We start from the raw sequence: 27,516 nt of genomic DNA on the forward strand, positions 1-27,516 counted from the left end.
TTCATGTCATTATCTAATGTTATCAGAACTTAGCTAAAAATTCTGTGAGGGTTGCAGTGATGTTCCACTCTTGATCAACTTTTATGTCCCTCAAGAGCCCTGTTGGAAGTAGGAGCTCTTAATTTTCCAGCTCTCTATGAAAGGGTTTGGGCTACCAAATACCACCATCAAGAAAGTCTCACTTTGGTCAGCTATTAAAGTGAACCATTGACAGAACACGTGCCCTTAAGGAAGCTCTGTTAATTAATAGCAAATTTCCTGTTGCAATGGTTGAAAAAACAAGGAAGTTCTAAGGCGTTTGCTCAGGTTTCATAGGAATAAGGGTGAAGGTAGTATATATTCCTTCTCTATTATTACCAGTTTAGGTTGCTTTTAAGGTGAAGTCAGTCTTGCAGTTCTGAGAGTGAGGAAAATGGCCTTCATTCCTACCACCTTCCCTTGGAAAACTTATCAGCAGTTTTTAACAAATTGATCTGCCCTGTAGTGGTTTTTACCATCTTTTTACCACTCTCGTTCATGTAATACAGCTGGACTCTTGTAGGTAACACAACCAGACCACAAAGCCTTTTTTGCACTATAAGTGATAATTTGAAGATATGTAAAGCAAACAGGGATTTTATGACAGTGTCATAATCATCTTTGGATGTTACCTTCCTAGGAGGTTAATCCTGTACAAAATTAGTTTCCCGTTACTCCACACATTTTCGATACTCTACATTTTCTGTGCAGTACTGAACAAACATCTTGCACTTCATATTTCAGCTCCTCCAATGCCTGTAAAATGTGGCTTTGAAAATTCTCTATTAGAAATCTGAAACTAATGCTGGTTTTAAAACCAAGATTTCTTTATTGGTGCTCAGAAGCCCTGCTGGGAGGCGGGGCGGGGGTGGAAAGATGCTTGTTGTAATCTAGTCAGCAGAAGAAAAGAGCATCTATTCTGTTTAGTGAAATGCTTCGTAGCTCTGAATTTTCCTGCCAATTAGGATGAGTGTACTCATATGCCAGCACAGGTTATATGCTCTAGATCAGTTTGTTGTGCAATAGAGAGCTGTTGGAGAGCATTATATTTTATTTAGCTTTGTGTAGTAGTTTTATTGGTGTATATTTGGAATTAGGTTATTTTATTACTTATTCATGGAAGATATGATTGCCTCTCGGTCCCTGGTAGTGGAGGATTCTGCCAGTTTATTACTGTTTCTGGCCATGTTAGGCTTAAGTACCTGAGTGGGTTGGTGGTGATTCTATACCCTGTGTGCTCAGTGCCCATGGATATGTTTATAATTTTTGTTTTTACAGTAGCAGAATTGAACGTCTCACAAGACAGCGATGGCTTTTTCTCTAGAATTTGAATATGGAGGCCACAGGGACAGATGAAGTAGAAAAGCTAAAATCAAAGTTTATGTCTGCATGGAACAACATGAAATACAGTAAGTGAAACAGTAAGTGGTTAGATCCTGCCTCCACTGAATGGAATGTTTCTTGTTAACATGAATGGGATCATGATTTAGAAACTTCACTAATGTTAATAATCAAAATGCTATGTGGCCCTTGAAGCCATTTTTGCTTTGATGCTATTAACAGCCCAAGTAAACCAACATCCTTTTGCTTTTAATTTTTTCAAATAAACTTGCATAATTTCTTTTAAAACTACTGATTTTAAGATCAGTAAATAAACCTCTAAACAGGGAAAACATAGATTCATCTGCCCAGTTTGTATTTTTATATGTGCTTTCTTGGAAAAAGTAGGAAGGTGTGTGAAATACAAATTCCACTGAAGAATCTACTTGACACACTGGAGTAACATCCTTTTCCACTGTTGAACATCGTTAATTTGTCAACAAGCAACTAGATTTTTCAATTCTTTTTCTAATCTGTCCTTAATCTTACTTTTATACTTTCTACCTACCTAACTCTACAACCGAGGTTCCTCAGATTTACCACCAAGTTTCTGATAAATTTTGTTAATTCTCATAACTGAGCTTTGGAGATGTCTGTGAAAATGAAAAGATCCTTTATATAGGGTAGGAAGAGTTCAAGAAGCAATATGAATTTAGGATATAAATTCCATAGGATTTAGGCTTAAGTGAAAAAGCTGCTGTTTGGGGACACTGTCAGAACCTAAAAACTGCATTTTGACCCTTTAAATTTGTTCAGCATCGTTATACTAGCCCTTTTGGGTGTGAAATCTGCAGTTTAATTTTTTGATGAAGTATGTTTAATTAATCCTGTGGAAAATCTGTGCTCTTCATGCACTTTCACGGGTTGTATGTGGAGCTTATTGTGTGTTATTATTGGAGTTGGAAACCTCACAGAGTCATACTATGCAGTTACGAATTCTTGACAGAGATAAAGCAACTTAAGCTCAGCTTTAGCATTTCTGTATCCTAACAATTCCTGCACAGTAGTACCATTGTATTAAGATTCACACATCCATATATGGGTTACATCGTTATTGTTAAACCAGAACTAATCAGTGTTTTGCAGAACTTTTTGTTACTTATGCAAGCAACCCCCAATTTCAGTACATTTTCTCTATATTCCTCTTCAAGAATTACCTTTGGCTTAACCAGATGCCATTAGCAGTCCATTTTGGAATACACGAGTCACAAATTCTTTTTTTTTTTTTTTTTTTTTTTGTTTTTTGTTTTGCATCTGTTTTAGGTTGGGTTTTGAAAACCAAAACTTACTTCAGTAGAAACTCTCCAGTCTTTCTGCTGGGAAAGTGTTACCACTTCAAAACTGATGGTATGTAAACAGAACTTACCTCATTCCAGCTTTAATCAGCAGGACCTCTGTGGATGCATTTTTAATCTTCAATAAAGAAGATCATTACTGTGGAATTATAAACAGGAAGATCTTAGAAAATACTCATTTAAATATCCAACCCCATCTCTAATACATCCCAACCTGCTTTGTTCAGATTTTACACTGCAGTCTTGCTTTTTCTGTAAATGTTAGTGCTGTAATTTGCACTTCATTTATCTAGCAGGTGGAGATTTGCTTTCTAAAGTCTTCTGACTGAAATAGGGACAGTACCTGTACAAAGAAACTCTACACCGATACCTTTGTTATCGTTTCCAGTATGTAGCAGATGTCTCTCTGCTTGACTGATGGGGGCAAGCACACATCTCCACAGGCTGCGTGGGGCCCAGTTGTTTCTGAGTGAAGAACTTTACTGCATTACACAGACAGATTATATACCTTTCTTTAAGCAGAGTTGGCATATCCTAATTGGCTGTTAATTACTGACATATGCTTAAGCAAAGCATACAATAGGTTATAATTAGTAAACAACCTTTTTAACACATCCAACCAAATTCTGTCTAGTCTTTCTCTTCAGTTACAAGATATTTACCTTTTTTCCCAACTCAAAGACTAAACAAATCCTTCTCTAACTGGAGCAAGGGCCAGCCTCCCTCCACACTTGACCATTAACCTTTAGGTGAATTAAGCAGCTGCTTACTTGCATGTCAGTGATTCCACTGGCATAGTAGGCTGTGTTGCTCTTTTTCTTTTCACCTGGCACATTTTTACTAGGTTTGCCTTCCAGTTTTCTTCTATTTAAAACAATTGTTACTCTTTGCAAGTTTACCCTGTTTTTCTGATAGAATAGTTGTATGATTTTCACTCTTCTTCTACTAACATGAGTACCACACCAACTTACAAGCTCAATTGTGTTTTGCCTTACAGAATCTGGTGAACCCTCTGCAGATGGGTCCAACTTTGATAAAATCACCACAGAGATTTCAGGAAACGTTGAGGAGTTCCGTAAGGATTTTATTTCTCGAATATGGCTGACTTACAGAGAGGAATTTCCTCAGATCAAGGGATCTGCCTTAACTACGGACTGTGGTTGGGGCTGCACACTGAGAACTGGTCAAATGCTGCTGGCTCAAGGTCTCATGCTTCATTTTCTTGGTAGAGGTAAGTTAGGAGAGGTCTGTTTATTTGTCATGATAAACATGGGTGTTCTGTAGATGGTGTAATGGTCTTTTGTAGCCCAGGCCTAAATTGCAAGCTGGTTTTGCTTCTAGACTCCTAATTAATACTGGAATTGTTTTATTGCATTAGAGCAGTGTTCTAGCTGTCCCACTCTTCCATCTCTGAACAAGGAAATACTGAAGTGTGTGATAGGAAGATACTGGAAACTCCACAGAAGCTAACTGTGAAGTAAAATACCACAAAAAACTTGCGATTCCATACTTGGATGTTGTTATTATCCATCCAAGTGCCCAATTCTCTTGAAACTTGCTCATTTCTTGGAACTCAAGATGTGGAAAAGAGTTCCACAGCCCATAGCTGTGGGCTATGGCAAAAGTTCTAAAGTTGTACATTATTCAGTTTCTTCTAGTATTGCTGTACTGAGTTAATTGAACTTTAATACATCATTCTTTGTGTGGAAATTCTGACTGTTTCATTTCCTCCATCCCCCATGTACTTACAGAGGAACTTCCCATTTTTTCTTACCATTGTCTGTTTCAAAATATTCTGAGTCACAGCCATTTGAAAGAAGTAGCTTTAGGAGACTTGGAACACTTTCTGCTTACAAACGCTAAACTTGCATTTCCTCCTTGCTCTTCTATGCTAAGCCATGTCCCACATAGAGGTATTTGTGGTTCTCAGAGCTAATCACCTTTTCTCTCCATCCTCTTCTCAATCCCTTTCATCATCTGCCACATTGCCCCTTTCAAACAATTGATCATGTCCTATCTCACCACTGTTTGTTGTCAAAACAATCGAAAAGAGCCAGGCACTTTAGTTAGAGAGCAGAGAGTGTATTGTTTACTCAGCCATTGGTTGGATCCCAAGAATCCTTCAGTAGAAGATAGTTCCAAAGGCCTATTTTGATAATGCTTTGTACTTTCTGTGCAAAAATGATGTAAACTGTGAACATAGGCCCAAACAGCTGCATCACAAAGTCTTCTTTCTTGGCAGTGCTATGACTGAACTGTCAAATTGGCTTACTGAATGTTCCTATTGCTGTAGATATTGAAGTCATAAAACATTCTTTATCCCTTTCAACTGACTGCAAATAGCAAAACCTATGAAAATACTTCTGCTGAGAACACAAATCCCATAAATAGACCTTTTGTTATACATACATTTTAAAAAAGATTAGAAATCTGATCAGAAGCTTGCCTGTAAGTAGGAATGTATTATGGCTCATTCTGAAGTAACCCCAAACAAAAAAGCCCCAGGTTTATGTCTTTAAAATCCATGGTTGCAAAGAATTCCTTGCACTGTCCCCCATGCACCCTCATTTAGAAGGCTATTTGATGATTCCAGAGTGCTGGTGTTTCTGGGGCAATCCAAATGCATAGAAAACTGGAATATGTAGGTCTTTCTGGACTACTTTCCTCATCACCTACTCTTCTGACAGCTGGTGAATTATCTTTTGAAAAGCTTTTTATGAGGTCTGGGTAGCTTTTGAAACATATTTAAGTGTTTGCATGAAGTTTTTCATCAGTGTTTACTCTTTTCCCTGAGATGTTTTCATTATAGTTTAATGGTATTGTTTCTGTTACAAAGCAATGCTTCAGCAGCAGTTCCTAGCTGGAATACTTCCACCTCAACTGCTACCTGGAATGTTCCAGATATTGCTGAATGATGTTGTAAATTATGTTGTATTTTAAATATTAAGGTACTGGAAAGTTTTACTTTGAAATGCCAATGCTTAAGACGCTCACTTAAATGTGAAGCTTGCAGTACAGAAATAGCAAGACCTGTGATGATGTTATTTGGTTTATGCATCTGCCTGGGTCTACAGGGAATAATTAACATGAGGTTTCACTGTGGGGTGCCACTTGTGGTGGGAAGCATTGATGTGGGGTTGTTGTCACACTGTAAGAGTGGGCAATGATTACTCTGGAGGAAAGGAGGCTGGCTCTCTACACCTCCTTGAAAGGAGGTTGCAATCGCGTGGGAGTTGCTCTCCTCTCCCTAGTAACGAGTGATAGAATAAAAGGAAATGGCCTCAGGGGAGGTTTAGGTTGGATGTTAGAAGAAAATCTTCACTGAAAGGGTTCTCAAGCACTGGAACAGGTTCCCCCAGGGTAGTGGTTGAATCCCTATGCCTGGAGATGTTTAAGAGGCAGAGATGTGATGCTGAGGGACATGGCTTAGCACCTGACTTGGTAGAATCAGACAATGGTTGGTCTTTTCCAACTGAAACAATTCTATGACTCTGTGGCTATGATGTTACTGGAGCCCTAGGTTAGATTTTAGAATTAAAATATAGCTGCCTCTGTGTTTCTGAAAGACTCTTATATGAATGCTTCAGGAATTACGAAGAGGGCTGCAGTTCTTGCTCTCCCATCAGGAAAGGTTCCTCTCACCCCTGTAATGGCAGATTTCTGGACCTCCAAGTGCTTACCCAAATTCAGCCCACTGAGCAAAAGTACCTCATGTGCAGGACTTCTTAACTTGCTTGCACATGGCAGCCTTCCCTTTGCCCTCAGGGATGTTCATTGGAGACCTTCAGAGTCCATTCAGTGTCTTTCAGAGGTTTCCTTATGCCCTGTGTTGCAAGTAGTTGTTTGAACTTGTGGGAGAGGCTTCCAGGCACCTGACCAAAGCAGCGTTACTGATCTCTGGATGTGCTGAACCACCATTACACTTTTGAGAGGAGCATTGTGTGTAGGATGCATCACTGGAGAATCCTTCAGCTAGAAATGCAGGCTGTAGATACTGTGCTGAATAACGTTTAAACACGTTTGGGAATTTTGATAAGGAACTGACAAATTTGGTGAATAAAAAAATCTTGTCTGTTTTTCTGCTGATCTGCTGTGGCATTTTGCCAGGGTGTTTGTTTTTACATGAATAATTCCTCACGTTTGCCTCTTTTTTTTTTTTTTTTTCTGTTAATAACTGACAAACCAGAATAATTAAAAACAGCTTTTGAAACTCCTTGTTTGACATGGATAAAACTTTTTGGATGATAGTTTTTTAGTATGCAAGAGAGTACTAACCTGTGCCTTGTAAGCAAGTATTTGTGTATTTAACTGCCTGGGATGATGGAATCATAGAACTGTTTCAGGTGGCAAAGACCTCTAAAGGATCATCGAGTACCAACCATCAACCCAACACCACCATGGCCATTAAACAATGTCCCAAAGTGCCATGGCTACAGTCTTCTTAAACACCTCCAGGGATGATGACTCCACCACCTCCCTGGGCAGCCTGTTCCAATGACTGACCACTCCTGCAGGAAAGAAATTGTTCCTAATCTCCAAACTAAACCTCCCCTGGCACAATTTCAGGTGATTTTCTCTTGTTCTGTCACCTGATACTGGAGAGAAGAGACCAACCCCCATCTCACTCCAAGCTTTCAGGGTGTTGTAGCTAGGAATGAGGTCTCCCCTCTGCCTCCTTTTCTCCAGACTGTACCACCCCAGTTCCCTCAACTGCTCCTCATCAGACCTGTTCTCGGCTCTTCACCAGCTTCATTGCCCTTCTCTGGACCCACTCCAGCACCTCAATGCCCTTGTAGTAAGGGGCCCAAAATTGAACCCCGTATTTAAGCTGTGGCCTCAGCAGTGCTGACTACAGGGGCATGATCACTTCCCTACTCCTGCTGGGATCATGGAGTCTGACCTCTCTCTCTGACAGCATAAACTACCAACAAATATACTGTTAGTATTTTGTTTCACCTCTCATTCAGCAGAAAATCAAAGGCAAACCATACTCCACTCTAATTCTTCGTTTACATTTTAACATCTCAGTATATGAAGTACCTATTGCTTTGAGGGAAGAAGGGGACGTGCTTTGCTAATTGGACCAAAAAGTTAATATTTAAGCTTAATATGCATCTTAAACTGTCTTGCTGCAGCCTGGGTCTGGCCAGATGCATTGGACATTGACAATTCGGATGCTGAATCATGGACAGCCCACACAGTGAAAAAGCTGACAGCATCGTTTGAAGCATCACTTACAGCAGAGAGAGAACCCAAGATCCTGTCAAATCACCACCGGCCAAGAGTGAAGAGAAACTGTGATGACAATGAAAGGAGAAATGAAGTTTATCATAGAAAAATAATTTCTTGGTTTGGCGACTCTCCACTGGCAGCTTTTGGCTTACATCAGCTGATAGAATATGGAAAGAAGTCTGGGAAAATCGCAGGAGATTGGTATGGGCCTGCGGTTGTGGCACACATTTTAAGGTAAAAATACTTTTATTCTTTGTTGTTACTGTGCCTTACGCATTGAGAAGAAGCATTTCAAACTGTCATGAGATTACTTCAGCTTAATTGAGCATCTAACTGTTGATTATTTGCTTTGTAAAAGGTCCATGGAGTAGCAATTCTAGGGATCGTTGGAGGCGGGGAGGGAAGGAGCAGTAAGTGCAGGAACTGGACTCAGTCTTATTTCAGGAAAAACCTGATATTCCTGTTTTTTTGGGCAAGAGTGGTCCTAAGTATCTCTTCCAAACCTGGGTGTTAAGCAGAGCTACATTTAATGAAATGTTCTAAAAACTAACCACTCTTTCAACCTTGGAACATGCATAACATTACAGATTATTTTTTTCTTTTTAATACTGTAACCTGGGGGCTGTAATGTACTGATAGTGTAATGAAATGTCAGAGCTAAAATTGATGTTTTCAGCATTTCTTTGCACACATCAAATTCTTGTGAAACTGTAAATGTATGGGACTATTAATATTATAATTATATCACAGTAAAATAAAGGGTCTGTGACATTCAGTGTGGTTAAAAAAAAAAGTCGAAAGTCAAATTTCTGCATAGGTTGTGTCTTAAGATGCAATTTCTTTCAATATCTGATTTTTTTTGTTTTGATTTTTATTTTTTTATAGCTTGATATGCTTATTTCTTAGTGGATTCCAGTATATCTATAAAATGAATCACTAATAAGTCATTTAAGCAGAAGAAACTGAAGCTCATACATTTCATATATATGTGAATGGAATAAATTGGTATTTAAGTATAGAAGTATATGTTTATATGTGTGAATAGAAGAATTTACTATTTAAGTATCAAAATATATTAATCTTAAGTGAGACTGTGCTGAAACAATCAGCTGTATGCAGACATGCAGATGTCTTTGTTAGCATTATATATGTGATATGTTTATTATTTTTTATAATAATAGAAACTGTCAGAATTCTTTATTCTTGCTATAAATTGCAGTAGCCCTTTTACCTAACAGTAAGGGGGAGGAATTTGGTCCGGAATTTCATCCAACACAAACCCATCCATCATTTCCAACACTGCAGTTCTGGTGTCCCCATCGTAAGAAGGACACAGAACCGTTGGAGTGAGTCCAGAGGAAGGCCACAAAGATGATCAAAGAGCTGGAGCATCTCTGCTATGAGGATAGGCTGAGGGAGCTGGGGCTCTTCAGCCTGGAGAAGAGGAAAGGCTCTGGGGAGACCTTAGAGCTGCCTTACGATACCTGAAGGGATCCTACAGGAAGGTTGGAGAGGGACTTTTCATAAGGGTTTTCTAGAGACAGGACAAGGGGGAATGGTTTGAAGCTGAGGAAGAGCAGGTTTAGACTGGATCTTAGGAAGAAGTTCTTCAGTACTAGGATAATGACACTCTGGAATAGGTTGCCCAGTGAGGTTGTGGATTCCTCACAGCTGGGGGTGTTCAAGGCCAGGTCGGACTTGAGCAGCCAAGTCTAGTTGTGAGGCGTCCCTGCCCATGGCATGGAGGTTGGAGAAGATGATCTCTGAGGTCCCTTTGTACCTGAGCCGTTCCATGATACCTGCTAGCTCTCCTTTCTCTCTTACAGCAGCTCTAACAACATACAGCTCTCTCATAACTGGAGAACACCTATATTAAATGATTCTTCAGAACATAGTATGGAATAAAGGGATAGTGACCATTTAATGCAAGCCTGTGTTGAAGCCAAAGGCTCATCCTCTCTCTGGAACACTTTCTTTGTTTGCTTTTAGTTTTTAGGCCCATTACTCTTCCTCTCCATTATCTTGCTGAAAGTCTTGGTGTAATCTTTCAGCTTTTTATGACCTAGCCTTTATTTAAACAAACAATGCTAATTTGTGCTTAGTTCTATGACCTGAGGTTAGTTAAAGAGATCGAGTTAAAAGTAATATTTTTGTCAGCAAATTTAGCCTTAAGTATCCCAATACAAATGACAGAAAACTGTTGTGGACAGACAGTTGTTATAAACAGAAAGAAATCGGGTAGTGAATATGAATTTTGTTAATGTTTTTCTTTGAGGCTTTTTTGGGTGGGTTTCATTGTTTTTTCTAAATATCCAGATACTGTCATCTTGGCTTGGGAAAAACAGGTTGCCCATATACAGTGTATCTTGGTATCCAGTCTTTAAACACAAATGGGAGTGAGAGTGGTGGCTGTTTGTTTTTATCAGGAGTGGATATAAATAATGAAAATGGATAAAAATTGATTTATCCGGAATGGATAAAAACCAACCAACCAACCAACCCCAAATCAAAGCAAAAAACCACAACAACAAACAAAACCAACCTGTTTCTTAAAGTCAAATAATGTAACTGTTAATTAATGTAAAACCAAAGATGAATCAAATAGTTCTGTGTTTGTACTTAGAAAAGCTGTTGAAGAAGCAAGAGACCCTGAGCTGCAAGGAGTAACAGTCTATGTTGCTCAGGATTGCACAGGTAAATGTTGTGATTATGTCAATGTTTGCAAACGTTTTAGATGCTTTTTATGCCTTTCAGCAAGCACTGAGCTCTGAAGGAAAGAAATAGACTCAAAAAACGGATATAAAAATTTTTATCTAGACAAAGGGTTTCTTGATGAATGCAGATGTTTGTGCTCTTTGAGAATTAGGCATCACAACTTGAAAGCTTTGTATGTTGCTTGTTTGGTATCTTCCAGTGGAAGATAATGGAATTCCAAACTCAACAAAATAACTTTTCCTTATGGTCTTCCTTTTGTAATTTTTTTGGTTTGGATTGGAATCTGTTAGTAATTTGTTTTATACTCCTTTCAACATTGTTTTAGCAATAAGCTAGTAAGAACTTCCATGTCTTACTAAAAATGACCTCCCAAACCCGACCAAATGACTGACAAAAACTTCAGTTAGATTTGTTAATTACATTTTATGTGCCTTTTGCACTACAGGATTCTCTATTACCCATTTTTCTAGTGGAAAAAAAAAAACAACATTGTGCCAGTCTATTAGACTAGTAAGAAGTCATTTTTGCTTGGAGCTCGAAGATGTGAGCAGGATATTGAGCCTGAGTCAGTGGTAACCTTTCTTCTGCTCCAGCATAATGTTTTAAATAATCAACAACAGGCAGAGGAGCTCTGAGCTCTGGGTGTTCAGGAGCAGAACAGGATGACAAAATAAGCTAAAGACATGGTGAAGCTTCACACTAATGACCATAGTCCTCAAGATCTACTACAATGTATTACTTGATTCTATGATTCTATTACTTCAGTAGCCATGCTGAGCTGCCCAAAATTTTAGTTGTGTCTTAACTGATCTTGGGGTAGGAGAGACAAGATTGACATCCCTGGGTAATCAATCAAACTGGTTTGAAAGAGACACTGTTTAATCATACCCTACAAACCACTTTCACCTGACTTACAATGACAGCACAAATTAAAACTTTATTAATTTTTCACTGCTTTGTTCTGGTGACGATTTTCACATCTCTCTTAGACTGGTGGGAGTTGGACTACATGACCTCTGGAGGTCCCTTCCAGCCCAAACCATTCCATAATTCTATGATTGTGTTTTTTCACTCACTTTCAATGACCATGTTGTGTTAACTTTAGACATTGAACTTGAGTATTTATTAAAATCAATTATCTTTTTTAACATGTAGATGTTGCTCTTAGTTTTAGGCTTTCAAGTTTTAACCTACTCCTTTTAGAAGAAATTTATATGAAGTGAATAAATACTTACTGGCTTTCTCCCAACCTGCCCCTTCTGCATTTCCTTGGCAAATGCGTTTTATGTGAGCAGCAGCAGATGAGCGTTCTTCAAAACACTGCTGGAAACAAGGAGGCATAATCACAATTTTCATCAGAGTCAGTGGGGAGTTGTGTTTCAGGAGGACAGGAGGGTTTGGAAGGGCTGCAGCTTTGGTTTGTCAAAGCAAGAGATGCCAAGCTGTAGCTATGTCTTTTTACAAAGCTATGTCTTTGGTTGGATTTTAAATACAAATCTTCCCCTGTGTCTCCTTTCAGTCTACAGTTCAGATGTTATTGACAGACAGTGTTCCTTTATGGATTCTGGAAAAGCAGACACAAAAGCTGTGATTATATTAGTTCCTGTGAGGCTCGGTGGAGAGAGAACAAACACGGACTACTTAGAGTTTGTAAAGGTATGAAATGAGAGTTCAATCATTTTTCAAATAGTAGCACTAGGTGCTATGAGCAGTGGCTTCACAACGGTAATCTTCTACCTATTAAATGTGTGGTGGTGATTTTACAGTTGAAGGTTGTAAAGGTTGACTTTACAGATTTTAAATTTCCCTATTAGAAGATCAGACATAATTGCAAAGCACATGATGTCCCTTGGTGAAGCAGTGATAACTGGCCTGCTCCTAAAGCCACTACCTGAAAAGACGTTAAGGCAGCTGCTCAAATTCCAACTGGTAATTTAGTTACATATGCTGTTAGAGTTGTGCCATATTAAGCATCAGTCAGCATTTTAAAATACAAATATATTAAACTCCTTGTTCTGTTTCTTAGCTTCTTAAATGTCAAATGGTATAAGGTTGTTCCTTGTCTGTTCTTCCCATTTTATTTTCTTTTTTTCTTAAGAGACAGAGGATAGAAATTTTTTATACCTTTAGTCACTACCCTAAGTGTTTTTTTCACTCTCTGGCCATTAGGAGGAATGTTTCTATGGACAGTGATGCAGGAGTAGGAAGCAGTTGCCATAAAAATTGCCTGGGAAAAGTAAAACTCATGGAGAAGACAGAGGGGAGGAATGTCTATGCTGTCCTCTCTGCAGATGTTCTGTGTATGGTGCTAACACCTGAAGATGTTCTGTAATCCCACCTGTTGAGCACAAGAACGCTTCTCCTCCTAGTCCTGTTCCTGCATTATCATTGCTGTTTATGTCTTATAAAGTCTTGGTTTACTTTGTAAAATACCATAATGTAGTAGCATCAACACAATATGAGAGTCCGTTAACATCTTTTTTATTATTATTAATTTTACTTTGTCTCTTTATCTGTAAAATTTTCTCAAAGACTTGTTTTTTAATGTCACAGAGAGACAAAGCTATGAAGCCTTTTATTTTAGTGATTAACTATTAAATTGGTTTTCTTTCCTGCTTCTTATCTTTTCAGATAGTTGATTTTAGAGAAGTTTTAATCCTGTCACAGTTAGGAAAAGCCTGTGCTGTCACACATGACCTGCAGAAACCTTACTTTATTTTCAATATTAAGTGCAGAAAACTCCTAGAAACAGTCAGGTCCAGGAAAACACACAGTGCCTGGTCTTGTAAGCTAACACACAGTTGCTTCTGCAGCTTTCCTACAAAGCAGCCCTGAGGAGAGGGACTTGGGGGTGCTGGTGGATGAGAAGCTCACCAGGAGCTGTCAATGTGCACTTGCAGCCCAGAAAGCCAACCAGAGCCTGGGCTGCATCAGGAGAAGTGTGGCCAGCAGGTCAAGGGAAGTGATTCTCCCCCTCTATTCAGCTCTGGTGAGACCCCACCTGGAGTACTGCATCCAGTTCTGGAGCCTCTATTACAAGAGGGATATGGACATGCTGGAAGGTGTCCAGAGGAGAGCCACCAGGATGAGCAGAGGGCTGGAGCTCCTCTCCTATGAGGAGAGACTGAAAGAGATGGGGCTGTTCAGTCTGGAGAAAAGAAGGCTCTGAGGTGACCTTCTTGTGGCCTTCCAGTATCTGAAGGGGGCTACAAGAAAGCTGGGGAGGGACTTTTTAGGCTATCAGGTAGTGATAGGTCTAGAGGGAATGGAACAAAGCTGGAAGTGGGGAGATTCAGGCTGGATGTGAGGAAGAAGTTCTTCCCCATGAGAGTGGTGAGAGCCTGGAATGGGTTGTCCAGGGAGGTGGTTGAGGCCCCATCCCTGGAGGTGTTTGCAGCCAGGCTGGATGAGGCTCTGGCCAGCCTGATCTAGTGTGAGGTGTCCCTGCCCATGGCAGGGGGGTTGGAACTGGATGATCCTTGTGGTCCCTTCCAACCATGACTGATTCTATGATTCTCAGCAAAAGAATGTGAAAGAGCTGGAGTCTCTTCTGACTTTTATTATTGACAGGTTTATTATTGCCTACTTTTACCCTTCAGAAGCTTTTACCATTTAGCTCTCAAAACCCCTCTTTTGCCAGAGTAAAATACATTTGCATGGCACTGAGTTTCATAGCACAGTTACCTCATCTCAGCTTGCCTAGTACAACTCACCAGGGTGGTTTCTGCTGCTCATTTACCAAGCTGGGTGCTGCCTTCTGCAGCCTCTTAAAACAAGGACTGTGATAAGAGGGCTTTCAATTGCATGTATTAGTCACTCCAGTCTCTATTTTGACTGTCCACAAGAAGTGACTACATTTCTTGGGGTCTGGTTTTAAGTTAAAAATGCAGATTTCAGAATGTAGTACAAGAGGTAATTTTTACAAAGGATTTTATATTTATGGCTGAAAATGGATAAATTTTTTATCATTCACTTCTACAAGAAAATTCCCTTAGATTAAACAGTTATTCATTACTCTGAGTAGCTTTGCTCCTTTTCTCTTTCCCTGGCAGAGAATATGCCTTCCTTCATTTGTTTCAGCCTTTCCCTCTGATCTGTCTGAAGCTTCTGTATTGCTCAGCCGTGGAGGAGTGTTTTCTACAAAAACCTCATTCTTACTTTAAATAAGCAGCACTTTGTCTTGACCCCTATAAACCATGCTGAAGTTGCCTTTGTTAGCATCTCAGGTGAGGAGTACAATAGATTTTGTTATGTTCCATTACTTTATCATTGTCTAAGCAGAGAACATTTTCTCTTGAGGAGCTTTGCTCTTATTAGTACATGAAATATCAATCATTTTGTTGAGAGAAATTTTCCCTACTTATACAATGATAATGTAACGGTTATACTTTTCATGGTTTGATCTCTTAGAGGAGAGGATATAGATGTGACTGCCAGCTAATGGAGATTTCACTTCAGCTCAACTGATGGTCTGCTGGATTGCTGTCCCATTTTGGGCCAGCATCCAAGTTTTTGGACCCAGCACTCATCTAGCGCCGTGAGGAAACCACGGTGATTTATGAACATTTAAAGGCTGTTCAGTTTTCAGAGTATTTAATGGTCCTGGGCTTCAGTTGCATTAGAACAGTTGGGCTCAGCTTTCCAAAGTGCTCAGTGCTGGCAAAATTCATCTCCCACTGGAGTTGGTGGGATAACTAATGGAGAATGGTGTGAAGCCAAGACTGAATGTTCACAAAAATCCTAATGAGCCCTGGTGAAAAACAGCCTCATGAAAGCCAGAGGAGTAGAAATATGTTTAAGGGAGAGGGAAGTCCTCTGTGCCTTCTTCCATTCCTTTGCTAGGAGCTTTTTAATAGGGAAATGATCAAGGATGGTTTCTTTGGTGTCTGTTGCTTGTGACTGCATCCAGAACTTGTGGGTGATAGAGGAATTTCAGTCAGTTGAACTACTGCAATGTTCTTACTTTGGCAAAATCACGTGGATAAAGGTAAATCCTTCTCCCCATGAGAAAAATCAACATTTTATTATGTAATGATAGATATCCTAGGTTTGTGTGCTAGCATGGGCAGGTGCATTACAGAACCCAGCTCGTTGCAGCCTGAATGAGCAGAAATAGATTGGCAGCACTGGTGTGACTGCCTCCTTCTGTCCTTAGCACCTCCCAGCTTTGCTGTGGCTGGTAAATTTCTTCCTTGACACCTCCAGACTGGTCTCCCTTGAAATCCCATTAGCTGTATTTGCAATGTCTCTGTCTCCAAGTTTCTACATACTGCTGGCTCTGATTCCTCTACCCTCCCAGTCAACATCCAGTAAGATTTATGGGCCTTGTCTTTGTGTGTGTGTCTCTCCTCCTGTGTTTTGGGCTGCTGTTTTTAGAGCTCTATCTTGTAATTACTTTTGCTTCAACTGGCATTTTTCCCTATGATGTAGAAGTTCACGCTCTAGACGGATTTCTACATTTGAATGCAAAAAGAAGAGAGCCCTCAGGCGCAGGGATGTAAATTAATATGAACTCTGTAAATCTGAATACTTGGACACCTTTTGACTAAGCAACTTGTACTCAGCTTGTATAACATTAGGTTTTGTTTCTTCCCTCAAAATGATCCTGGCAATTCTCTCAGTGTATGGACATCTCATGAAAAAAAAGGAAGGACCTCCTCTGGAACATCTGGTGGTGCTTTCACTTGGATGAGCTGTAAGCTTCTAAAAATCAAGTCAAGCCCCAGAGAGTCATGAAGTAAAAAAAAAAAAAAAAAAAAAAAAAAGGCTGTTTGTCTAAAAACAACAAAGAAACAGCAGAGATTTTAATTCCGATTAATGCTTTCTGTGTTTAACACTGTTCTTCCTTGTTGTAGGGAATTTTAAGCCTTGAGTATTGTGTTGGTATTATCGGTGGCAGACCCAAGCAGTCGTATTACTTTGCTGGATTTCAAGGTTAGTGTTTTAATCTGTTGTGGCTCTCCAATATTTTTCTTTAAGTTAATATTGAGCCAATGGGGAAATAGCATGATTAAAATAGCAAAATGAGTACCTTATTAATTCATCATATCTACCCAAGTCCAGTCATTTGTCATTTACCCCATGCAGTAATTGGATTCTGTAAAATGCACATTTAATTTTCTTTGTTGCACAAACAAGGCATAATTTATCTGTTTCACCCAACTTCAGGAGCCTTTGCTGCTACTGTCTGGCAGTTTTTATTTACATATTTACTTTTTTTACTAGTTTAAGTAGTGTTAGTTGATCCTTAAATGACAAGCAATATATTCTCCCTGTCAGGATGAAGCAGCATGATGCATTTTTCATATGCAAACTCCAGAATATAATTGTGTGTTTGTAAAAGTAATTTTATCACCAAAAATTAAATGACAGTCTCATCACTTTATAAAAATTCTGCTTATACAAGCATATTTGATTATGCAAAAGTTAATCTCTCCTGCAAAAACCTATGCTGCAGTCAATGAATATCAGCCTGGCAAGCAGTTACTTGCTGGCTCTTCCCTTTTTTTTTTTTTTTTTCATCTGTTCTGCATAGAAATTGGATTGTAAGCAGTGTAATAATAAGGTGTTTTTTGAATTACTTGTCTTCTGTTTTGTCCTTGCAGATGACAGTTTGATTTACATGGATCCTCATTACTGCCAATCTTTTGTAGATGTCAGCATAAAGGATTTCCCTCTTGAGGTAGTATGGATATAGACCTGGCACTATTTTCTTCCCATATGAATCAAACACTAATTATTTAGCAATGTTCTAGCTAGCTGCATCTTTATGGCTTTACAGTTACATGTTATTTATCAAAGTTCTGCTCTTCTTTATAGGCCTATAATTAACAGAATGATCAGAGGTTAAAAACTCAGCATGGGGATTTAATTTTTACTTCATTAATCTTCATCTGTTTAGTTTTAACAATCAGAAAACCTCAAAAATAGGTGATCACTTCATTGAAGTCAGTATTTCCAGTACTTAAACCTGAATTATTTGGTTTTCCCAGTTAGTCTTTTTTGTCAGTTCTGTTTTCATTTTAAATTCAAGTTGCAATCAAAATCATGGAGAGAATTACTGTTAGTATTCAATAGCAGGATTCTGCTGTCAGGAGCCAATGTTCCTGTAGGTTCACCTCCGGCTTTATTTTTCCAGGAATTTGTAACATTTCTATCCTGGAGTAGGTGGGTATCATTTAAAATGTAGCTTCTGCTCCTAACAACTTTGCTGGTAATTTTTTTTTTTTTTTAACCTTCATACAATTGGAAATTTTTGAGGCATAGCAATGAGGTTTTTGGCTGCCTAGATGAATTCTACTCAAGTCTTCTGAACTGCTTGGTTTTAAAAGTTTTGTTATTATTTTTACTCAGGCTATGTAACAGAATAATAGCAGCTTCCCAGAAACTGACAGGTCTGGAAGTGTAGATGCTGCATTGATTCCTTCCTGCCCCCTTTCTAGGGCATGACTTACTAGGTGCAGCTAGATGTGTGGAATGCATCTCATCAGGCTCTGGTCTTAAAACCATGCTTGGTTTCGTTTGTTGTTGGTTGTGCATTTTTTTTTTCTTACAGTAGTGTTTTCCCTTTAACCTCTTGCCAAATAAGTTGCATTGAAAATAGAGCTGAAGGAGGTAATTAAATAACTCAATTTAGAAGTACCATGGGAAAACATTATCAGTTGCAGAAGTAAGTGTTTGGTAGCTACAGTACTCACAGGAGAAGTATTCGGTGCCATCCATACAAACTTGCTTTGATCTTGTGTCCAAATTCAACATGAACTTCCAGCCTCCTTAGAGCAAGTCTTCATTCAGTGTAGAAACACTCTGGGTGCATCCACTGCTCTAGAACAGAGTTGGCTATTAGTAGTGGCTTCTCACACCACTGTCTTCTGTGAGATTGAGTACTCCTAGACATGGAAGCAATTTCAGAAACATCATACTGTGTCTCACTAAGGAGGAGGAACACAAATATATCCTCACCACGTCTAAAAACCTAATTGCCTGATGTAGAACTCTGGACGGTTTGCAGTGAAATCCTGTAAAGAGTAGAAATCATACACAACCCTTAAAGTTACATCTAAGGTACTGAGTAGGAGATCTTAAATTGACTGTTTACACTTAGACTGTAAGTCAGAAAGTGTGTAATGAAGTTATAGATCTTCATGGCTTCTGTTCTGTACAGCAGCTAAGAGTTCACTTCAGCTGAGAACAGTGGAGTTAACTGCAGTGGCTGTTTGTTTTTATCATGAAAAGAAAGGTTTGTAACAGAAATTGAAGTTACCTTCATCAAAATACCAGCAAATAGTGTTGAGGAAAACAATTATATCAAAAGATTTACACAGGGCTAATATCAAATCCTAGGGCTGACTCCAAGCAAACACTACATATTTTTCAGTATTTATGCTTTAAAAGATGCCTTAATTAGCATGGCATGATATAGAGGTATCAGATTCTCTAGAAAATTAGATTATTGTGAATTAAATAAACAAAAGAACAGAGTCATCAAATGTATCAGAAAATATCCTAGACAGAAACTTCCATTATTTCTAGAGATGCTTTTAGATTCACCCCACTGAATTATCTGGAAGAAGAGTTGGTGAGTTCCAGCTCTCCTGCTTGTATTGTGACAGCAGCCAGAGATGATAACCAAGATCCTTTCCCCTTTATGCTAATAGCTGTAGTAAAATACAGTGAAGATTTTACAGTTTAATTGGGTAAGCCAGACAAAAGATGGGAAGGGCACAAAGCAGCAGCGCTGAAGTGACTTCCTTAAGGTCATCCCATAGCTCAGTGTCCAAGCTACAAAAAAGCAAATCTTTTTGCTTTCTGTTCTCATAACTAATTCTCCAGATTATGCTGCAGACTGGCATTAGTAGGAATTTCCAAATAATAAGAATAATCAGGTTTTAAAATGTACTTTGGAGGTACGCGAGCTGCCAGCTTGGCTTGGTGGCATCCTAATGCTTTTCTGCAGACAGAAAATATATTGCAATTTAATGCTTAGGGCATTTAATAGTATTATATCTTTGTCCAGATATGTCAGAAGTAAGCAGAAATTGCTTTCTTAGCGTGGATAGTTGCTTGTTAGATTTATCTGTGGGGAGTATTTTCAAAATTGACAAATTGTCCAGAATAAGTTGGAAATCAATCCACTCTGTATTGGCTTCCAGAATCCATTTGTTTGGAGGAGTGGGGGAAAAAAAATAAAAATCCTACCCACTTCTTTGTTGTCCAGTGATTTGTGTGGCAGTAAGGCTCCTGCCCTGAAGAGCAGAGCACGACTGCAGTTGCCGTGTGTGTTGTTGCTGAAAAGTGGCATTCTAGGGTATTTTAGGCAGGGTTTGATTGTGTATTCGATGACTCAGAATTGAATATTCGAAGTACAATTTCTGCATGTGACATTTGAACAAAATCAGGAGGGGGGGGGGGAAAAGAATGACTGAAATCAGTCTTTTAGAAATAGCACTTCTCATCTTTGCTTTTATTTTTTAGCAGAGATTTAGTAGAAATGCTTTTCAGGTTTGTAAGCACAAGAACAATATGTTTCCATATGGAGAATTATTTCACCGACACAGTGCTGTTGTCATCTGTACGTTGACTTCCCTGATTGGCAAATAAAATACAAAGAAAAAGACAGAATGGGTTTTTTATACATCAAGTGCTTGCTGTAAGCTGCCAGGGGTTGCTGCTGCTGTACCCAAAGGAGATGGGGACAGTTGGTGATCCTTCAGAGGGGAAATACTGTGGTGCTGGTAAAAAACCTCCCGCACTGCCGTGTTCTGATGCTGTCATGGGGTGAGTTGTCCTGCTCCTGTGATGGTCCTGATCAGTGTGGTGCCAGCACATCTGGGAGCTGCACATGGCTTGCATGTCACTGTGGAAGGAAACAGCACAGAATATTCCCTGGAGAATGTTGATCACTAGGGGAATCTGATGAAGAACAAAATCTGCATTTCCCTCCAGCAGTGTCTCTGGTGCAGTGTGGTGCAGATGTGCTGTGATCACATTTGTTCCTGAGCAGCTGGGATAGGCTCACTAGTGATTTAAGACAAGGAGATGCTGGGTAGTCCTGCCTCTTAGAAGCAGAGTAAAGAGGGGCTAACTTTGAGAGAGAATCTGTAGTGACGCAATAATTTCAGTTACTTGGACAATGAGCTTCACCAGAACTATAGTTCCTGTAATAACTAAACAGAGAGCTGGGGTAGATAGCATCTACTGATTTTTTTTTCTGTCACTAACTGTGAGTGAGGAGTATGGGGAAGGGAGGTTTGTATTTGTTTGGTTTTTCTTACGGCACGGCTGCTCATAGTATCAGTTCAGAGCACTGTCAGAGCATCATCTGTCACGGAAAGAGATTTCACGTTAGGAAAAGAAACATTTATAACATGGGGCATGTTGTTTGGCATGTTGCTACTTGTGGGTTATTGCAAGATGGTTTTGCCTTTGTGGGTTTTGTGGGGTGTTTTTTAATCCATTTCATTTACTGAATGAAAATGCATGAGGTTGGTTTATTCCATTATGTCTCTTTTTATAAAGGCTGGGGGAGGGAAGGGGGCAATGGGCGTTGGTAGTAAAGCAGTAATTGTAAGATAGTGCAAAAGCTGTTACAAATTCAATTTGCAGAAGAGCATTCACCTCCCCTGCCTTGGGAATATTCATAAAGTACTGCTCAGAGCAGCAGAGCTCTGACAGACTTCAAACTGAGCTGGTGGTGTGTGCAAGTTTGGGGAACGCAGTGTAAGCAGCAGGAGGTTACATACATGTGGAGAAGAGTAGAATCACCTGAATGTTTGGGGAGGGGATCAGAAGAAATTACTTCAGAAGTGTGTGCTGGCTTTTAAATTCAAGTGATAGAGGGGGATTGTATGTTAAAGCTATTGGTGGGGGAAAAAAAGTAAATGCATTTGGTCTGTATCATTCTCGGCCCTAACCAGGTATCTCATGTTTTTTTTTTTAATCTTGAAACTTGCAGTCATTCCACTGTCCTTCTCCCAAAAAGATGTCATTCAAAAAAATGGATCCTAGCTGCACAATAGGATTTTATTGTAGAACTGTGCAGGACTTTGAGAAGGCTTCTGAAGAAATAACGAAGGTAGGTGTTGAAGTGACCACATTGATTCCTCAGCTGTGCGTGTGCTGCCTACAGATTCCAGGAGAGAATCAGCTTCTCTCTGCTCAGCAGACATCGTTCTCATCTTGATGTTTATTGCTGCCTTTATCATGATGAGAAATCCAGCTAGGGTTTCATTTCATCAGGATTTAGGTGTTGGTAAAGCCTGGGGAGAGCCTGGGTTGGGTTGGTGTGTGAGGAGCAAGCTGCTGGGCTGGGGTGGGACTGGCAGTGGCAGGCCCACGAGGTGGCACTCGTGAAATGGGAATGTGGTGGCCGTGGCCAGCCCTGACCAACCCCGGGGATCCCCTGGCCCGGGAGAGAGTGGAAAGGCAGGCAGGCAGGCCTGCGGGGAGGAGAGAGGGGGGAGCTGTCTTTAAAGGGAAGTGTTGGATCCATCCCAAACTGTGTGTTATTTCTCATTAGCCTAAGTGCTTTTTCTGGTGGACCCTAGTGCAAGGCAGCGTGCTTGTGATGTGGTAACGATGTTTGGAAGTCTACAGAGCAGTTAGCACCCAGCAGATCTGTCTGATCACGTCCTGCCCTTGAAAAACACCTAGAACAGGTTCATTTAGGTCCAAATGGAATGGAGGTTTTTCCCCCCCCTTGATTACTACAGCAGGGTCCTGTATGAAATACAGCATTATTCATACCTCGTGGTACCTGTGGTAGCAAATAAGTGTTTTGTGATCTTAAAAAATAGTCTATGAAAGGATGCAGCGGAAGATGGTCACAATGTTAACATTGTAATCACAGCAGTTATCACAATAGCACAAAGAATTAGTGTTTGGGTAGCATTCTGAATGGCTGGGATCAGCCTCATAGCCAAAAAAGCAGTTTTACAGAATCACAGAATTGTCAGGATTGGAAGGGACCGAAAGGATCATCCAGTTCCAACCCCCCTGCCATGGGCAGGGATACCTCACATTAGATCAGGCTGCCCAGAGCCACATCCAGCCTGGCCTTAAAAACATCCAGGGATGGGGCTTCCACCAACTCCCTGGGCAACCTGTTCCAGTGTCTCACCACCCTCATGGTGAAGAATTTCTTCCCACTGTCTAATCTAAATCTCCCCTTCTCTAGCTTGGATCCATTCCCCCTAGTCCTATCACTACCTGACACCCTAAAAAGTCCCTCCCCAGCTTTCTTGTAAGGCTCCCTTCAGATATTGGAAGGCCACAATAAGCTCTCTTCAGAGCCTTCTCTTCTCCAAATTGAACAACACTTTTTAAACTTAATCCTGTAAGTAATCTTCTGTAGATTTTGATCAATGTTGAAGTTGTTTCTTTGATACACAGAGAGGTAGAAAACAGATTTAAAGAAGCAGAAGTTCTTAAGCAACAGATACATGGAAAGATTCAGTAGTGAAGTTCCTATTCTTCCATGTTTTCCTGCTCTGTCATGTATAAGCAAAGATGTCATAACATGGTAAAAAAAAAATCTTAATTGCAAAATTGATTCCATTGGAAGTCCTTTTCCTCTTTTTTTCCCCCTTTCTTTTGGGATTAAATGCATTTCTTTTTCTGGACATGCTGTGAAAATACTTGTGGCTGCTCAAAGTCTTGGAGCTATTGTCTTGGTATTTTAGATAGAAGTCCTTTAATACTACTGATAGTATTTTATATAAATATATTTCAGGTACAATAAGTTTGAATATAGACGAAAGTTTGGATACAAATACAATGTTGGAAATATTCTGTGATTTTTTTTTAATCCTTCCTTCACATCCTTTTTTTTTTTCCTGCTCTTCCATTATTTTTCCCTTTGTTTGCCATTTGAGTGAGAGAACTCTTGAACTGTAAAGGATCGTATAGTCCCAGTGCTCCTTGTATAGGCTAGACTGAAAAATTCAAGTTCTCGCTGCTTTTGTGGGCAAGAGTAGCTCAGAGAAATGGTTTAGCTTTTATTACTTGAGGATAAACCTTAGGAGCCATACATTCAGTGATGGAAATTAGGGGATTGAACTCAAGGGCCTTAATGGAGTGATTGGTGAGACTCCAAGTCACCTCCCAGTTCCCCTTTGTTTCTGTACTTGCTGTTAGGCAGCTATTGTTGAGTAGTTTAATAATACCTGCAATTAAATAGCCAATAGGTTAAGGAGACCTGGAGTCTTGAAGAATGGATTTACTGACTGGCTCTGGTCTTCTGTCTTGCACTTCCAGCCCAAATACCAAGCAGGCACAGCAGTTTCTGTCTGGCAGATCCAGGAGGTCAGCAAGGAGCTCTGGTCTTGCATAGCCCTGGGGTGGCTCTCCCTGTTCCTGGCCACAGCCTCTGCTTCTACTTTTATGTTGTTACTTCACTGGTACCAGGCTTGTGTCTGCTGATGCAGTGAACTGTTTCCCTGTCGAAGCCCATGACCTGTCCTGATGTGGAGGGCCCAGCTCTGAAGGGGTGATGGTTGGTCACCATGCATTCCCTGAGATACCGTGGTCAGTCTTCTGTTGCAGAGTTGCAGTTAGTATCTGGCCTAAGTCCACCCAACCACTTCACAGACCAGCAAGCAGCCTTCATGTGGCTACCAGATCCTGTTCCTCCTAAATCAGCTTGAACTCAGCCCAGAGAGATTAAGGATTGGCATCCAATTATACACTCCTCTCAAGGAAAAAAAAGCATTTGTATGGCCAACAAACTTTGCCCCTTTCTAATGCTCATTTCTTACTCTTCTTTTGCTTTGGCTTATTAGTGTGTCTCTGTCTCTCCTCTGTCTCCTTGCTCTTTCACCCAGGTTTCACCTTAAAATAACCAAATGCAATTAAAATAGACAAGTGGAAAATTTCAGACCACAGTAAAGATCAAGGATTTTACTGTGACTGTGATATGCCTTTTTTTCCTTTTTAAACTCCCTCTCAGCCCCTGATGGCCTTTTTTAAAATAGTTCTTACTGCTTAAAGATCTATATAGGATTTTTTACTAGCTTTAGATTAATTATTCTAATGAAATCACATTTAGTGATTTCAGTTCCATACCTCTAGGCTAATGTAGTTCTGCACATTGCTGCATCACTCTGCTGTTCTTTCAAAGCAGGTATGAACTTAAAAATCAGAATTATAATAATCAGGGATGAAGTGTTCAAAACAAAAGGCTGAAATGTCTTTCAGTATTTGGTGGCTTTTTATCTGCTATTAAATCTGGTTTGCTGCTCTGTTTAATGTTTATCATTCCCCACAACCCGCTTGCTATATGCTCAGTTTTCTTATATCCAGATCTAGATTTTTGGCACCCTGGTCACCACAACCTGTTGCTGTCATCAGTCTGGCTTTAGCCACATACTCTCGTTTGCCTTATTCACATAGGTGTATGGGTTTAAGCTTTTAATAAAACCATTTGTTATTGTACATGGTGATTCAACAATAAAGATATCTCCCTGAAATGTTTAGTCAGTGCAAAATTCATACCTGGGCTTGAGGAAGGTGTTGGTGGCCATTAACTCTAGAGTTTTTGCTCTTCCTACAAGAGCTCCAGCTGCACTGACCCAAACAGTAGGTAGAGGTGAGATCTGTGTGGAACAGGATGCAGGATATAGGCATGAAATTAGCAGCTACCTGAAGAAGAAATGGAAGTGTTCAACAGGAGGAGGGGATGTTTAGATTGTGCAATGATTTTGTTTTAATGTGATGATAACAGAAATGAAAATTGCGGGTTTTTACCTTGCAGCCATCACTGCTTATTGTACTTCTCCCTTCCCCATTAACGTTTTGTCTGCTGTGTGTTTTATATTGTAGATGCTGAAATCTTCATCTAAGGAGAAATACCCCTTGTTTACTTTTGTGAAGGGTCATTCTAGAGACTATGACTTTGCTTCCAGTCCACTCCATGAAGAACGTGACCTTTTCTCTGAGGATGAAAAGAAAAGATTAAAAAGATTTAGTACAGAGGAGTTTGTCTTGCTTTAAGGACGTTTTACACAAGATTATTGGCAGCTGTCCAGGGGAACACTTGCCTTTTAAGAAACAGACATCTGTGTCCTACTCCCCCTACCCCAGAAGGCAAGCTTGTGCTGAGATTGGTCTATTTTCATAACAATGATCATGTTTTATATGTTAATAGTCTTTAGAATGGCAATTAGAAATGTACTTACTAATGATTTTTGGTCACTACTAAGGCCACTTTGTGCTAGTGAAGGTAGAAGACATTGCTTCAAGACAAGTGTGCTGCTATGTGCCCAAATCCCTCTTAGAAAGCTTGGCCTGTCCCTCAAGCCGAGCCTTTCACCCTAATGTCCTGTCAATCCAGGACAAACCCTGCCAGATCTGTGGGGGTTTTATGTCATGGACTCATATCCATAGGTTTTGAGACCACATTATTTCTGCTTGTGAACAGAACTTGAGTTGTGTGGTAAGGGTAGAACTCTGCTCTGTCTTGCTCCATAAGCTCAAGTCTTACTTAACACTGTGATGGTGCCACACACAGCAAGAGAAAGGTAAGTTGGATCCATCAGGAGTAATTGTCAGTTGCAATACTGATAGAATTATATAGGCTGAATTGTGAGTTAAGGTACTATTTAGCAGTATGATTTTATAATGGTTTCTCATTAAGCTTGCTTTGGAGCCTTAATATGAGGAGCAAAGATAAAATATTACCTTTCCCCACAATTTTTAAAGTTATACTATTAATATTAACTGCAACCAATCAAAGCTAGAGACAATTATTAGAAAAGAGCAGTGTTTATTTCCTGTTTCAACTCTGATCACGTTGAGGCTTCTCTAAGTGCAGCTTTTGAATCAGAGCAAATGGAGCAGTGGATGTAACAAATTCTGGGCTGTGATTATGTTTTTTTTCTCTTTGGGTTTTTTGGTGAGGGGTTTTTGGGTGGGGTTTTTTGGGTTGGTTGGTTAGTTTTTTGTTTCAGTTTTGTTTTGATCTGTGTTCTTACTGTACAGATGATTCCTTGATGGGGTGTGTGTGTGTGCGCTCTGATCCCAAACTGATGTACAGCAATCATTTCCTGTTTTAACAAAGTAAATGAAATATTTAAGAGATGTTATTAACATTGCTTGGAAAAAAAACAAGGTATGAAACCATGAACTGCATGTGCCTTTTATATTAATACTAGAAGTGGATATAATCCTGCATCTGAACCCATATCCTAAGGTGGGAATACTCTGTTTATTTGCAATAAAGGCAGATTTTATTGTGTGTTGTAAACCAAATGTGAACCTCTTCTAAGTGCTCTTGAGGCACAAATGTTGCCAAGCCAAATAATCAGCATCCACATGTATTCATTAAAGCACCTTTTCTCCTGTAAGAAGTGATTAACAGATTTCAGGCAGAACTGATCAAACCTGTCTGTATCGAGGCTGGAGTGTGTGCGAAAGATGTGATGCTGAGAGACATGGTTTAGCCCCGTACTTGCTGGAGTTAGAGAATGGTTGGGCTTAATGATCTTGAAGGTCTTTTCCAACCAAAACAACTCTGTGATTCTAGAGCCAGGGGGATACAATAGGTATAATCTGGTTTCACTGATGGTCTGCTGTTTGCTTACTATTCCATGAGGAAAGCATAGACAAAGTGCACAGAAGAACAGGAAAAAAGATCAGGAGCCTGCAGGGACGGATTTAAGGAACATAAACTTGTATCTCTGTGGCTTTGTTACTCTCAAGCTAAAGAGGCAGGTGAGGGAGGGAAGCTCTCCAGTTTACAAATACCTACTGTATGTATGCAGGCAAGAGGAAGAAAGGCTAGGGGGACTGCTGGAAGGACAGATACTGGGAAAGGGGAAGGTGCTCAAGGAGAAGCTTCCTGCAGAGGAATAGAAGGCTAAATGAAATACTCTCACCCCAG

At 39.8% G+C, this 27,516-nt stretch overlaps 1 protein-coding gene across 1 annotated transcript; it reads left to right on the plus strand.

Moving 5' to 3' along the window:
• Positions 1–1,351: 1,351 nt before the first annotated feature.
• ATG4C (autophagy related 4C cysteine peptidase) lies at positions 1,352–25,809 on the plus strand. The gene is made up of 10 exons (XM_054384077.1): positions 1,352–1,427; positions 2,662–2,745; positions 3,691–3,924; positions 7,829–8,159; positions 10,549–10,619; positions 12,160–12,296; positions 16,496–16,574; positions 17,246–17,322; positions 21,595–21,714; positions 25,458–25,809. Exons 1-10 carry the CDS (start codon positions 1,352–1,354, stop codon positions 25,626–25,628), a joined length of 1,380 nt encoding a protein of 459 aa, XP_054240052.1. The 3' UTR covers positions 25,629–25,809.
• The last annotated feature ends 1,707 nt before the right edge of the window (positions 25,810–27,516 follow it).

This window comes from Indicator indicator, chromosome 10 (assembly GCF_027791375.1).
Source record: "Indicator indicator isolate 239-I01 chromosome 10, UM_Iind_1.1, whole genome shotgun sequence".
In the NCBI taxonomy this organism is placed as follows: domain Eukaryota; kingdom Metazoa; phylum Chordata; class Aves; order Piciformes; family Indicatoridae; genus Indicator; species Indicator indicator.